This window comes from Lolium rigidum, chromosome 7, assembly GCF_022539505.1.
Source record: "Lolium rigidum isolate FL_2022 chromosome 7, APGP_CSIRO_Lrig_0.1, whole genome shotgun sequence".
Taxonomy (NCBI): Eukaryota; Viridiplantae; Streptophyta; class Magnoliopsida; order Poales; family Poaceae; genus Lolium; species Lolium rigidum.
The window spans coordinates 126870286-126884565 of NC_061514.1; the positions used below are offsets into that span (position 1 = coordinate 126870286).

The 14280-nt window shown below is 51.2% G+C and overlaps 1 protein-coding gene across 1 annotated transcript; it reads left to right on the forward strand.

The window, feature by feature from the left end:
- The first annotated feature begins 11835 nt into the window (after positions 1–11835).
- On the forward strand, positions 11836–14167 carry LOC124677890 (two-component response regulator ORR1-like). Its single transcript, XM_047213836.1, has 6 exons — positions 11836–11966; positions 12274–12332; positions 12793–12870; positions 12976–13046; positions 13468–13669; positions 13768–14167. Exons 1-6 carry the CDS (start codon positions 11843–11845, stop codon positions 13903–13905), a joined length of 672 nt encoding a protein of 223 aa, XP_047069792.1. The 5' UTR covers positions 11836–11842; the 3' UTR covers positions 13906–14167.
- Positions 14168–14280: the final 113 nt, after the last annotated feature.

Below are 14280 nucleotides of genomic sequence, written 5' to 3' on the forward strand. Positions count from 1 at the left end.
AGTATGTACTTGAAATTTAAAATCTAAATATGACAATTTATTATCTGTACAAAATCGTAAAGTGATTCTGGCTGTAGAATAAGTTAAACGTTAGGAACTCAAAAAGAAGCCGTAACTTCGTAAGTATGAAATTTTACAAGAGTAAGTTTATTTCTACCCAATGACATGTCTGGGATTTTTTTTGTTTAAAATTTAGAAGTTTTCACCTAGTTTATAAAAAAGCTGATTTCATAGGTCTCGCTGACGAGACGGCCTCCAAGTCCGACTCTGTTGGTAAGCGCGCTTCAACCACGACGATGACACCTTTTTTATTTCAAGATAGGAGAACCGAAGTGTCTATAGCTGCCTTAATCGGTAGGCATTTTACATGAGATGAGTTTGTTTTCCTGAAGGGACGAAGGTGTTAAGATTTGCTCAAAGTGGTGGTTCATCGTTGCTGATGTATTTGAAATGTCTAAACCAGTTGTGATCCCAAGAGGCCAAGACCTATATATATGTTGAGGGGCTTCTATTGCCTGGAGTTTACTGGATCGGTGGTATTCGGTCGTGCGCGCCCATGCTTTTATTTCGAGCGTTTGGTTTTGGAGGGTGCTGCCCTCTTTTCTGTATTGACACCAAGTGACAGCTGATCCATGGTAAAGTCAGAAAAAGAGAATATCATGAAGATCGGATTTGGAGGACTAGCTAATGGAGGTTCAAGTCTTTGCGCTGTTGAGGAGCTTGCTTGGTGTTATGGGCTTTACAACAGTGGTATGAAAGTGGGGGCGGCAACACTTCTGAAGTTTGAAGTCTTACCTTTCAGGGTGGAAAAACCCAAGGTCTAGCCTTAACTGTTTGTGCATGACAATGTCCTTGTTCAAGGCATTGTTTTGAGAGCGGAGACCATCTTTAGGGTGAAAACCTAAGATCTTTGATCGGACGACGACAGCGCTAGTGCACTGTTTCCTTCTTGGAGGCGTTGCTTTTGAAAAGTCTGAATTTCAGGTGTTGTTTTGGTGGTGGATGTATTACTGTTGCTAGGGCTGGGATACTGTAGCGAGACTTTTATTTCTTAGTTTTCTTTTTCTCTTTTTTGGATGTGTGCATTCGTAATATTATTAGGACATTGCGTTGTTGCAGAGGCTAGGTGTAATTGGTATCTTCTGATATTAATATATTCTCTTTATCGAAAAAAATATATATTGAGAGAGACTAGATAGTCAAAGGACGGATACCCTTCAATGTTCCGTGGCCCACGACCTACTTAGTCCATCTCGAACGGGGCGATCTATCCCGCGCCCACGCGTTCGTAGCTCAGCGCGCGAACGCATCCCAAAATGGATGGCCGCGGAGTCCAGGACGACCCAAAGTCAGCTCAAATTTGGACTAGGTTTGCGTGGCCGCGGACGCCGAGAGCTGGCCTCTCGCGTCCTCCCTTGTCCTCCCTTGGCCGCGTGTCATAGGCTAATATTTCATATTATATTGAAATTAAATATATTACATTTTTCCTTAATACTATTGCCTAGCTATCCAGGACGCTAGCCATGGATTTCACTCGATGCCGGTGGCCTAGCTATGGGCGAGTATTTAACTCCAGCTTCTAGTAGTTGGATCGCCTCCGCGGTCGCCTTCCTCCTATCCGTCCTTGCTGCGAGGGCGAGGGTGCGCTCGGCCTTCGCGGGCGTGATGGTGCGGTTGTACGCTTATCTCGCGCTCGTGCGACGGCGCTTCCACAACTTTCCCGTGCCTCGAGGCGGGCGATGCCAGCGTCCCGGGCCTCCTTGTTCCCCTATGGCGACGCTGACGCTATTGCCGGCCTAACTCCGCCTTGAGGCGGATCTCCTCCTCACCCACCTCGTGGGCATGCCGATCGGGTGAGGGCACTTGGAGGAGGCGGCGGGCAGCCACCTGGGCGATGAGCTCGTTCTTCCGCTCGATAAGGTCGCCTAAACGACGGCGACCGGCCCGGACGGAGGCCTTGTGCTCTGTGCTCTTGTGCGTCATCTTAGCGAGATGCTCCTCGATGGTAGCGTTGAGCTCCGCCATGTCGCGGTGCTGGACGACGTCCGCCTCCTCCTCGGCGGCGTTGTGGAACGCGATCCGCGCCGCGTTCCTCCCGGGGTCAGGCGCCTCCTCCGCGGCCCCGTACCAGCCGCCCTCTGCCTCATACCAGCCACCCTCGTCCGCCTCCATCTTCTCTGCGTCCTCTGCCTCCTTCACCGCCCCCTCGGCCGCAACGCGGATCGCCTCGTCGTCGATGACCCATCGTGCATCCTTCCGCTCCTCCTCCGGCGTCTGCGGGAACCTAGCGCGGGGGCGAGGGAGAGCTCCGCCCACGTGGTCTACAGGCTGCGCGGCATGGTGATGGAGGTGGAGAGGGAACCAGAGAAGGTAGAGAGAGTGGGGCGGCGGAGGCTACTGTGAGATCTACGAGGCCGTGCTCGACCCCTTTTATGGCCAGCGGCCTTGGCGTGAAAATTGGGAGCGAGAGCGCGCCCTAGTACCTTTTCGCGCGCGGGAACTTTCTCGCGCGTTCTCCCGCCCGCCGTGTATCTGCGCGGCCACCCAAACGGTCACAACCAGACAAGCCAGGCGCCGATTTGGGTCTCCCTATTGGAGATGCCCTTAGATCATCTCCACCGGTGCCCCCCAAATAGGCGCCAGCACAGCCGTATGGGGGCGCCAACACTGCATCCTCTATTTGGGGGTGCTGTTCCCACACCAGTGCCCCCAAACAGGCTGCCCCGATAGGAGTTTTTAAAGACAAAACTAAACATTTTCTTGTAGTTTCATTTTCATGTCATTCAGGATCGAGGAATGAATAATATTTTAGGGAAAATCCGAGTAAAACATTATTCACTCCTCGATCCCCGATGATATGTGAAACCTGCTTAATCTCTAGCCTACTACCTACTGGCCACCCGACTCTATGGAGTTGGACGACCGCCCGCTGCTGGGCCGCCTGCTCTCTCCGCTGCTCCTCCGTCGTCGATCCCCCGCTGCTCTCTCCGCCACGAACGTCAAGTAGGCGGCCCTATCCGCGACCGCCGCCTCCTAACGCAGCTGTTGCTTCAGCTCCAGCCCCCGCCGACGATGCTCCACCTCCTGCCTCCATAGCCGCGGCTGCATCTCCGCTAAGCACCACCGCTCGTAGACTTCATCCTGACGCTGCTGCTCCTCCCGCATCTCCCGTCGCAGCGCAAGCTGCTCCCACCCTACTTCCAGCGCACCTCCCACCGGTTATACCGCTCCGCCTCTCGGTGACGCCGCCCCGCCTCCAGCAGCTGTCGCTCGTCCACAGCAAATGCATCTACGGTCACCGCTAGCGCCGTCTCCTCCCACGCCTCGTACTCTGCGAGCTACGGGTCCTCATCCACGACTTCTACGGCCGCCTCTAGCGCCGCCTCCTCCCACGTCGAACATTGTGGGTTTAAATTTTTGCACTACTGAAGTGAGAGGCGGGGAAGGAAGGATAATATAGACTGGTGGCGAGGCGGGAAACCTCCCGCGCGACGTCGTGGCGGGAGAGTTTCCCGCCCGCCGTCGTGGCGGGAAATCTCCCACGAGGCGCCATGTCGTGAGTGATAACTGACAGGCGGCTCTCACGCCCAAAAAATTTCGTGCCGCGAGGCGCCGGCGCGCCCGATTCGTGTCCTTGACCAAGGAGCCAGCATGAGGTTGTCGACGCTTCTATTGAGCTCGAAAAAGCGTCGACGAACGCATCGATGTGAATCCATTTTCAATATCGACCCCTAAAATACTATCGGGGTGCTACCGAGCCGCCGGTGGAGATACTGTAATCCAGCAGTCATCGGCGGAGCTGCGATACATTCCCGGTTCCCCACGCACGGCAGTTACGAATGTCTGCGTCGAAAATGAATCCTCTGCGGATTGATCTTCTCCCTCTGTGTGCTCTCATTCATTCAAGACAAGACAACCATGCATCAGAATTCAGAAGCAGATTTGGTCTGTCCAGCGCTACGCACACAGCTCTGTACCGGAAGCGGCAGCGGATATCTTGCCAAACCAGGCCTCTGCGCGCCATATTCCCGCGGCTCGCAAGCGGACATGCGCATGTCGCCAAGGCCCCGAGCAGAGTAGAGCTCCCCCACCACAACTCTGCCGCTCCTCGCCGCCGGCAGGCCGGCCGGCCAGACGCGCGCTGACGAGTGAGAGAACCTGAACCCCGCATTGAATTTCCTGAAGCCAGCCAGCCAGCTAGCCATTTGATGCAGAATTGATTTCCGGTAGCTGCCTGCGATCCGGGATACGATGCTCGGCCTGGAAGAGACCGCGCACCCAACGCGCGAGATTTGATCGGATTACACGAGGATCGGTCGATCGGATTTGGGTGTCGATCCATCGTCTCAGACTGTCATTTGCGATCGGATTTGGTTTTATTGCGTGATTGAGGCGATCTTTCTTGCTGGAGGTGCGTACGTGCAGGGTATATTGATGTATTAATGGATGTATGGATGGATGGATGCCAGTCAGTCGTAGACCGGTTGCTGTCCGAGAGATCGGCTTCCTCCGTTCCGTCGCCGTCCGGCGGTCGCGTCGGTCGAGATCTTCTTAGTTGCTGATTCGGTGCAACTAGGCGTGATTCGGAGAGGAGAGCGCCTGCCTGCCTAGTCATGTCGGAAATCTTCCTCTGACCTCTACTACTACTGAAAGTAGTAGACTGGAATACTCTACTACGAGTCTGGTACACGCACTGTTTAACTAGCCCTAGTCATTGCTGGTCCAGGACAGGAGGATGCCCCTGCGCCACGCCAACGCTCAGACATACATGTATTTCCACCTCTCATCTACTACCACGAATCCACGCGACACCACACCACTGCCCAGCCCCGTTCTGCTCCGACGCCTTGGTCTTCCGTCGTCCAAACTGCAGTAGCTTTTCCACGTCTGCTGGTTTCAGTTTAGGCGAGAATTAAGTTAGCCGCTGTAGAAGCGTTACATTCGTTTACGCAGGGGTGTGGAATTGCTCACCCAAAAATTACACATTTGTTTTGCGATTGTACATAAATTGCGTGAAATTGGCTAACGTCATCTGGCCAACAATTAATTTAATTCTCGGTCGAGTGAGATCGACCTAGCGGCGTTCTTTATCCCCACAAAAAAAAAGATACAGTCTTCCAAACCAGGAGAGCATATCAGCTACTCCAAGGATTGGAGCACTTCCGGTACCCCACGTTTAGAAACACCATCCTCAGCGTCAAAGATAAATCCCCTTGGTCGCGAAAAGTCATTTTGGATCCTAGGCATTAGTGCTCTTATGTATTTAAAAATTCTAAAATTATATATATGTGTTTTTCAAAAATGTAACAAAATTTTAAAAGGAGCTGATGATGTATCCAACTAACGTACAAAATCTTAATTACAAATGCTTTTTTTTCTGAGCTACATAAAAATAACAGATGTGTAGGATTTGTTATTTTCGTGTAGTTCAAAATACACATTATTTCAAGTTGAAAGTTTACACGTTTGTGGGATACAATATTAGTTACATCATAATTTATTTTCATATTTTTCTAAACCCATAATTCAGAGGTGGACTACCCCCGCTTGATCATGGTATTGCCGAGGAAGACATTGGAGAAGGTGGAGATCCTTCCGGCGGAGTTTTCCCCTCCAATCTTCGCTGGCGCAGTCTCTGTTTTTGTGTTTCTGTGTTTCTGTGGCGCTCTTTTCCGAGAACCCTCGGAGGTTATATATATGGGGTTTTAGGTTAAAAGAAGTCGGTTCGGAAAGAATTAACCGAATCAGACGATTGACGGGCGAAATGAGGTAGGGTGGCGCCCCTCGCTAGGTGCGCCACCTACCCTCTTTTGGGCCTCCAGGCCCTCCAGGTCTAGTCCAAGTGTCCATGTTGCTTCTCTGGATAAAAAATGATGTCCCCGGAATTCTACCTTAGATTGACTTCATATAGGTCTCTGAAAATGAAAAATACACAAAACAAGAGTTTTCTGTTCTGCAGAGTTATAATCCAAATAAAGGGAATCATTGGTAAATCCCCATAAATCAATATAAAACATGGAAATAACATCATATATGTTGCAAATATGTGAGAATATGTGTTAATAAAGTACAAAGTTCATGCATATTACATGCATCAACGACTTGATGACGATTTTATCTCCTTGATCCAACAAGAGAGAGGAAGTGGTAGATGAGATCTATGACTAGCCGTGCTACGGTGGTGGTGGCTACAATGGATAACTCCATGGGCATGGCTTCACCTACGCTCATGAGAGGAGGAAGAGAGAGGCACAGGAGACATGGCCGGCTAGGGTTGGATGCCCCTGCGCGCCTCAACTTATATATTGGTAGGGAGGGGTGGCCAGACTTGTCCCTCCAAGCCCTAGGGCCAGCGCACAAGTGGGGGAGATTTCTTCCACCAATCGGTGGTCTATAGTCCCCCCCCTCCTTTTGGGCAAACTGCATGGGCCAAGTGAGGCAGGTGTGCTTCCCCATGTAGACATGTGCACAACCCCTTGGTCTATGTGGGCCCTCCATGATAGGTGGGGCCCATTGTGGGACCCTCTAGAACCTTCTAGAATTTCCCGATACAATATCAACAAAATCCTGAACTTGTCCAAAACCCTAAAATGAATTTCCCATATATGGTTCTTAATCTTCAGACCATTCCAAAGCTTCTTGTGATGTCTTGGATCCCATACGAAACTCCGAACAAACCTTGGTCTTACCATCATTAAAATATCATTTCTACCCTAGCAAACATTATCTATCTCTCCAGCTGACAACCATTCACCTTAAATTCAGAAACTTGGAAAAATGTAATATTGCATTTTCTAGGTGAAAATTAGCTAAATAAAATATATTAACAAATATTTTCAGAGGAAGTAGGATCATATAAAGATATACTTAAAATGGGATTTACGAGAAAGGTTGATATGGAGTAATATAAGAATTATAAAAGCCCATGGAATTTGGAAAACTCACAAGTATTCCAAAGAAGTTAAAAGATCCAAGAATTTAAAACTCTTTGAAAAGGGGATCTTATGGTTTGGTAAAAAAGAACGTGTATTCCACGATAAATACAAACTTGATGCATTTTCCAAAAATTACAAGAAGCTTTAGTAACTTCTTATAATTTTAGATTTCTTTTTTTCCAGTTTTTCATTGTCACTTTAGTTTTTTCCTACTATTTTTGTGATAACTAGGTTGTCATGTGTGTGTGAAATTGCTGGTACATTCTCGGAGTCTGATTTTAGTGAGTCGTATGAGAAAATTTGAACAATATTGACAAGCGAGATTCTAATAAGATGTGTGTTACCGGAATTGAGGACAAATGTAATTCTTCGCAATAATAGAAGGACTAGAGATGTAAGTTCTGTTTTATTGAAAGGTACTTGCTAAAACTTGCGTACCTACGAAGTTAAGACTCTTCTCATGTACGGGGTCAAAGATTCGCTAAAATACCTACAGTTGCCATCAGCTGCTGGCACTGGATTATTGTACGTAGGATCAGATTTAATCGCCCAGGACAGCAACATGATAGTTCCGGTTTAACGTGCAATACAAAAAAAAAAAAAAATTAACTGTATCGGTTCTGCTGGAAGTTCATTAATATGGGTGCGCCGTTGGAAATAAAGTGAGCTCCCGCGACTAGGGTTCCGAGCGCCTCGTCCCATGCCGCCGCCGCCACCCCCGCCTCCGTCCCCGACTACCTCCTCCCCCTCGGCCCTCGTTGTAGCTCCCCGCGGGCGACAGGAGGGCCCCTAGATCCTAGCGCCCCCTCGAACCCCTCCTTCGGTCTCCCCTTTCGTCGCCATCGGCGCATGCCGTCCGGGCCAAGCCCCGGGCGGTGCCGGCGGCAGCGGAGCTGCTTTTCCCTAGGCGTTTGGAGGTGGAGCGCGGGGCCTTCTCCAGCGATGGTGCTCCTCGACTCGGGAGGTTCCGTGGCGGCTCTGGTCTTTGGGCAGCACAGCGACGGGCGGCGGGCTGGCGATGGCGCGACTTCTTGGCGGTGGGGCGGCGAGGTGGCGCACGGCAGGGCTCTCTCGTCCCAGAGCCAGGCCCTCGGGGCCCATCTAGGGCTAGGTGGGCCGGGCTCGGGCGCAGCTGGACTGCTTCTGGCGGGTAGGGGAGGTGGCCGGAGCTGAGGTAGGTGAGGTGGAGGCGCGCGTCTACCAGCATCCCGACGGGGGCTTCACGAGCATGGACCAGGTGGGTCTGTGCTCGGCCGGGCCAGGAGGGCCCGGTGTTCCCCTTGCTGGCATGTCCGGACGGGTACCGCCATTGGCGATGGAGGCGGGTCCCTCCCACGTGACCACTACCTCATTGCTCCTCGGCTTTGAGATCCTCCTTCAGCTCGCTATCCTCGATTCGTTGGTCGCGGTGAGGCGGCGATGGTGGTTCTGCAGTCGTGGTGGCGCATGTTGGTGTGAGTTTGGTGGAGCACAATGGAGCGTCCGGGGCGAGGATGCGAGGGTCGGGAGAAATCTCTATCGGTTTGACCGACACCAACGCGGTGACGCTCGCGGGTGCCACCTTTTCCTTTCTGAAGGGCGTTGGGTGAAGCTCTCCTTCCTTGCCCTTGCGTACCGGGGGAAACCCTAGGAGCAGTCCGAGTAGCAGCGTCCTCGTCGTCGCATGCCTTCTTGAAGGTGCTACTTGGTACGCGGCGTTGCAGAGTGCTAGGAGGGTGGTGGGAATCATCCGGAGGGCGCAACGGCTACGGAACACCTTCGTTTTCGTCGATCCGACCTTTCGCCTTTTTCTCTTTTCTTTCTTTTATGTTTTCTTTTGGACGTGTTTGTGCTGATGCCCCAACAGTTGGTTGTACCGTGCAGTTGTGATATTAATATAACGGGACGAAAACCTATTTCAAGAATAAAATTCATTAATACATGTCATATTAAGCGTAGTCCGTCGAGATTTCACATAAATGGCTTGTGTTGCACCCGTATTTTTGGAATTCTGTCAGATGCCCTTACCTACTGGTTGAAAGTTGAAACCACCCTCAAAGATCAATACCAGTTCTAGTTCTCTCTAAACAAGTTCAATGCAGATATAGGTTGAAGAGTCTGAGCTGTGCATATTTGCATCAACATAAACAAGGCGGCAAGTGGAAGAGCATGTCAAACATTGTCTCATCTATCGTCGCATACACATTACCACTATCCACTGCATATCAAACCATATCCGGGCCACTCGATCGCAAAGTTTATAATCATCAAGATACGCATCCAGGTGAGCACGATTTAGTTGGCACAGACATGACGCGAATAAACATCCGCTTGGACGAGTGATGAAAACGGTTGGGACGTATCCTGAACCGAATCCACGTGCTGACTTTTCTAGTCCCACCGCAACCAAACGCCCGTCGTGTCATCATCGACGTTTACAATAGTATGCTAAGACACGCACGCACACCCTACCCCTACGAGCACCTCCGAGGGACTGAGCCGGCATATCTTGAGGTTGACGAAGTCACCACTGGCGTCTCGCTGTTGACGAACACGTCACCTACAACTGAAAGCATGCCGGTTAAATCCTAGAATAAATCCAGGTAAATACAAATACCAAGTCTAGAAATAGCGTCAACCTTATTTAAATGCAATACACGCTATATTATGTTAATATTAGCTCAGTATTATGCTATATTTTAAATAACATATTTTAAAAGTACAACATATAGGCTAAAAATAATGGATTTTAGAAAAAAGATATATATTGTCTAAAGTGACACAACCATACATGCGAAAAATGTTTTGTGGCCCCGCACCTCCCCCAACCCCCTAGCGCCGCCTCTTCACGTCCCCTCCTTGCTTCCTCTTCTCTCCACCACCGCTTGCGCGGGCTGGCGGCAGCGGCCGCACGGCGACCCGTGGCGGTGTTCTTCGGCAGATGGCGGTCTGGCGCGGCCGGATGGTCTCGGTGGCGGTGTCGTAGCTTCTTGGCGGCGGGTGGCATGTAGCTTGGGCCGGCCGGCTGGTCGCCGGTGTGCGGCCGGCAGCACCTTCCCGACCCAGATCTAAGTCCGTCGGGCTCCCTTCGGGTCTAGGCGGGCCGCCTAGGCGTGGTAGCGACCCCCCCCCCCCCCGGGGGGAGAGGATGGTGCATCGACGGGGATGGGTGGTGGTGACGCTGTCATCCGGTCTGCTGCAGCGCGGCGGTGGGGACTTTGCGGGCCAGTTTGGGTCGGCCGAGCCAGTACGGCCTGGTGTGTCTCTGTTGCAGCGTTCCACGAAGGCGGTGGAGGTAGTTCCCTCCCGCGTGGCTGCGATCTGCTGCTACCCCCGAAGCCGTTGTCCTCCTTTCCGTTCCTCTAGGCCTCGCAATGGTGACCACAGTGAGACGGCGAGAATGGAGCCAAGGCCATGGTGGCGCGTGTTGGTGGACGGTAGGTTGGGTGGAGCACTTTGAATCATTCGTGTTGGTGTTGTTGGGGGTTTGGAGAAATCCTTGTCGGCTCGTCCGGCACCGACGCAGTGATGCCTACGGGTGCCATCTTGCCTTCCTGGAGGGCGTCGAGTGTACCTCCTCCTCCCTCCTCCGCGTATCGAGGGAAACCCTAGGACTAGTCCGGGCAGCAACGGTGTCGTTGTCGCTTTCCTTATTGAAGGTGTTGCTTTTGTACGTGGCGATTCGGTGTGCTAGGAGCATGGTGGGACTTCTCCGAAGGGCGGAACGGTGACCGATCATCTTCGTTTTTCGTCGATCTGCTGATGTCGGCATTTGTTTCTCTTATCTTTCTTTGTCTTTTCTTTTAGGTTTGGTTGTGCCGTGGTCCCAACATGTTGTTGTATTGTGTGGTTGCTATATTAATATAGCGGGAAGCAAGCTTATTTCGAGGAACCATACATACATAACCACACATAGTTTTCTACATTTATAAAAGCTTAACATCAACATTTCACGAGGCAACACTATAGTATAAGTTATTTATTAAGGACCACCAGCACTAGAGATATTATCTTTTTAATCCAGAAGAGGAACCAGGTTGCAGTTCACCATCACAACAAACAAAAAGCAACATCTTTTTTTTCTTAAGAAGATAATCTCGGTCCTTAAACTAATAGGACGATAAAATAGCATGCTAAAGCTGTAACACTTTAGCACGATATAGCATGATGTTTCTTATATAGTTTCATAGGGAGGAAAAGCGCTAAAATTTAGCGTGGAATATATACATATGCTAACCTTGGTCATCATGGTGGCGACGCGCGCGGACTAGCAGAAAGGATCAAGCGAGATCGGACCCCGGCGCAGGTCAAATGGTTCTTAATCCCGGCGCACCACCGGTGCGCATAATTACAAGGGAGACGCTGCTGATGATACTACTAGTAATTAGCGAGATTTTATGTGATACGCACGCGTCGCTCCACGACGGGGCCGATCGCCGTCGTTCGTACTGGCAAAAATCCTCGGAAAGGACCGGGGGTGGAGGAAGAAAAGGGAAAAAGGAGAAATGGAGAGCAGAGGAGAGGAGGTGGAGAGCGAGAGATTCCCCGACAGCAAAATCTAGAGGGGAAAAGCATTCCTTCCCCCGTGCCCCACGAGCTGGCCACCGCCGGCGGGGCCCGCCATGGCGGGACCCCACCGGCCGGCGCCTTCTCTCTATCTCTCTCTCCCACGCTGGCGGTCACCCCTTCTGTCCCTGAAGAAGAAGAGGAGGGAGAGGAGCCTTCATCACTCGGCTGCAGGTGCACCGGGTCATCAAATGCTTGTCCTCCCCCAGACCTTCCTTCCTCCCCGGCTGCTTAAAAAGGTAGCCGCGGTGACCTCACTTGGGTGCAACAACAACCTGCGGTCACAATTCTAGCATCTTACCATTAGTAGGAGGAGGAGCTTCTCCTGCTGGACTGGTTCTTGTTTGGTGAAGGAGCGAGAGATGGAAGGAGGAGGAGGCTTGGAGGAGGGCGTGATGAGGGTGCTGCTGGTGGACGACTCACCGGTGGACAGGAAGGTGGTGCAGCTCGTGCTCGGCAGCAACACCTTCGCCGGCTCCTTCCACGGTCAGTCTCAGTCTCACTCAGCCAGCCCCCTCCTTCCTCCATTCATTCCATCTTTCTTCCATGGCTGCCGGCCGTTCAATTTCTTTGCTCCCTGCCCACCTATGTTGCGATTCCCCTTTCACGTTTCTTGCTCTGCTCGCTCGTCCCGTTTCTTTGCTTCCCGTCTTCCGAATAGCATGTCTGCCCTGTTTTTCGTCACATCATTTTCCTCTTGCCTTCTCATTGCTGTCTCTTCTTGCGTGCTTCCATCACCATGATACTGAATTCTTTCCAGAACCTGAACGTCATCTTTATTGTTTTCATCCAGTTACCGCCGTCGACAGCGCCAAGAAGGCCATGGAGTTCCTCGGCCTCAAGGACGGCAAGGTAAAAAGAAAAACTTAGCCCGCCCTTTCATGAGCTTTCTTTCCATGGGATCCCCCCTCGCATTCAGCACACAGCAATCATCAAAACGCAAAGCAAGACTTAGTATTACTACATCTTTTCATATTTTTTGCTTCGCCATTGGCGGCACCACGGCGGTGTGCGCCACTTGTCGGTGGCACGCCGGCCGGCCGCCGTACCGTACGGGGTGGGCTCGCGCATGCGCGCGTGAGGGTTTTGTGTTCTTGGCATTGGGAGGAGCACAGAAAAGGTCCACACTTTTTCATGGGGAGAAAGGGATAAAAACTTGCCATGTTTACAGCGGCCTGCCCCGGCTGTCTGCTCTGCTAGCTACATGACACCAAACCTCTAGTTAAAGGCATGGTTAGAAAAAGCTGTTCCTTGGATTAGGGTAACTTAACTTAATTACTAGTCTGACCTCACCTGTGGTGTTTGTTTGCAGGAGCAGGCCATCGACATGGTGCTCACCGACTACTGCATGCCCGAGATGAACGGCTATGACCTCCTCAAAGCCATCAAGGTACATCTCACCTGCCTACCAAGTTTGTGTTCAGACTTGTAATCTGATAGATGCTCCCAGAATTTGCTTTTGCAATTCCATAATTTCCATGATGAATGTTTTCAGGCGATGAGTTTCCTGAAGCCGATCCCGGTGATCGTCATGTCGTCGGAGAACGAGCCCCAGAGGATCAGCAGGTGAGCATTTGCCCTTTCCCCTTTCCTTCACATTGAGTACCCATTTCTGTGCAAAGTTGATGCGGCTGTACGAGAGCAAACAAAAGGCTGTGTCTTTGCTGTAACAGTAGGCGGTAGTACACCATCATTCATTCATGGGGTTAAAAGCCGGTTAAAAACACGGATTCGCGACCACGGTGCTTTGCTTCAGTAAATACTCCTGTCAGTCGGTTCATTATGCTGCCTGTACTTATCCTCACAATTATGTGCCGCTTCAGTAAATCGTCCCGCTGAACTTTGTTTCAACTAGCGGTAGTACTCTGATGGAGATCTCGCTTTTCCATGCGCATTCATTGTGTCTTCGTAATATTCTGAACGTACTATAGAATCCTGCAGCTGATACCTTGTGATAGTAACCGGTTTAACCTTTTGCTGGGAGCAGATGCCTGAAAGCCGGTGCTGAAGATTACATCGTGAAGCCTCTCCAGACCAAGGACGTGCCGCGCCTGAGGAGCTGCTCAAACGCGAAATCGAAGGACGCCTCCTGCAATACTGTGAGCAACAGGAAGCTGCCTGCAGACCATATCGTCGTCGACGGCGCGTCGTCGCCGGGGCGGCGAGCGCACATCACCGAGATCGCCATGGCACGTCACCGCTCCTGCCACAATTCATATCGAAACATCATCTAACCATCCGATGTTCAAGAACTCATCGTCTTTCTCTTGCTGTTTTGCCTTTTCAGATTCTGCATTCGTCAAGTGCTGGGCTCTCGCACTACTTCCCGTTCCTCTTCAAGTTCATCCTGCTGGTCTACACCATCCTGTGCCTGGGCGAGCTCCTGCACAGATGGTCCAACGGCTCCTTCCTCTCCATGTGGTGATGGTGCTGCAGTGCATTCCAAGGACATGCCGCAGCTCAGCAAGGAGTTGTAGCTTCTGCAGTGAGCAGTGAACACCCCAGGTGTTCAACAACCATGGATAGAGAGCTTTTAGGTAGAATTTGTTTGGTTTGAGATGATGCTAACCGGGCGTTGGTTCTTGGCCTTCGGCTGATGAGTGACTTGAGGAACAACCCCCTGTACTGTATCCTTGTACAAAACGCACAATGAGGCAGGCAGTATCTCATGTCCCTTTTGGCTTGGATCTTGGCCGATCTGATGATGTGACATTCAGGGATCTTTTCTTCGCCTTTCGATTGGCTGACGCCGACTTCTCACCTGTTTCATAGTAGTAGTCCAGATCAGATCTCGTGAGAA

What these genes read in the sequence shown, in the direction of transcription:
- LOC124677890 (XM_047213836.1), top strand. Translation starts at nt 11,843, where the DNA reads ATGGAAGGAGGAGGAGGCTTGGAGGAGGGCGTGATGAGGGTGCTGCTG. An exon ending in TCGGCCTCAAGGACGGCAAG is followed by an intron (nt 12,333 to 12,792) that starts GTAAAAAGAAAA and finishes GTTTGTTTGCAG; the next exon opens with GAGCAGGCCATCGACATGGT. An exon ending in ACCTCCTCAAAGCCATCAAG is followed by an intron (nt 12,871 to 12,975) that starts GTACATCTCACC and finishes GAATGTTTTCAG; the next exon opens with GCGATGAGTTTCCTGAAGCC.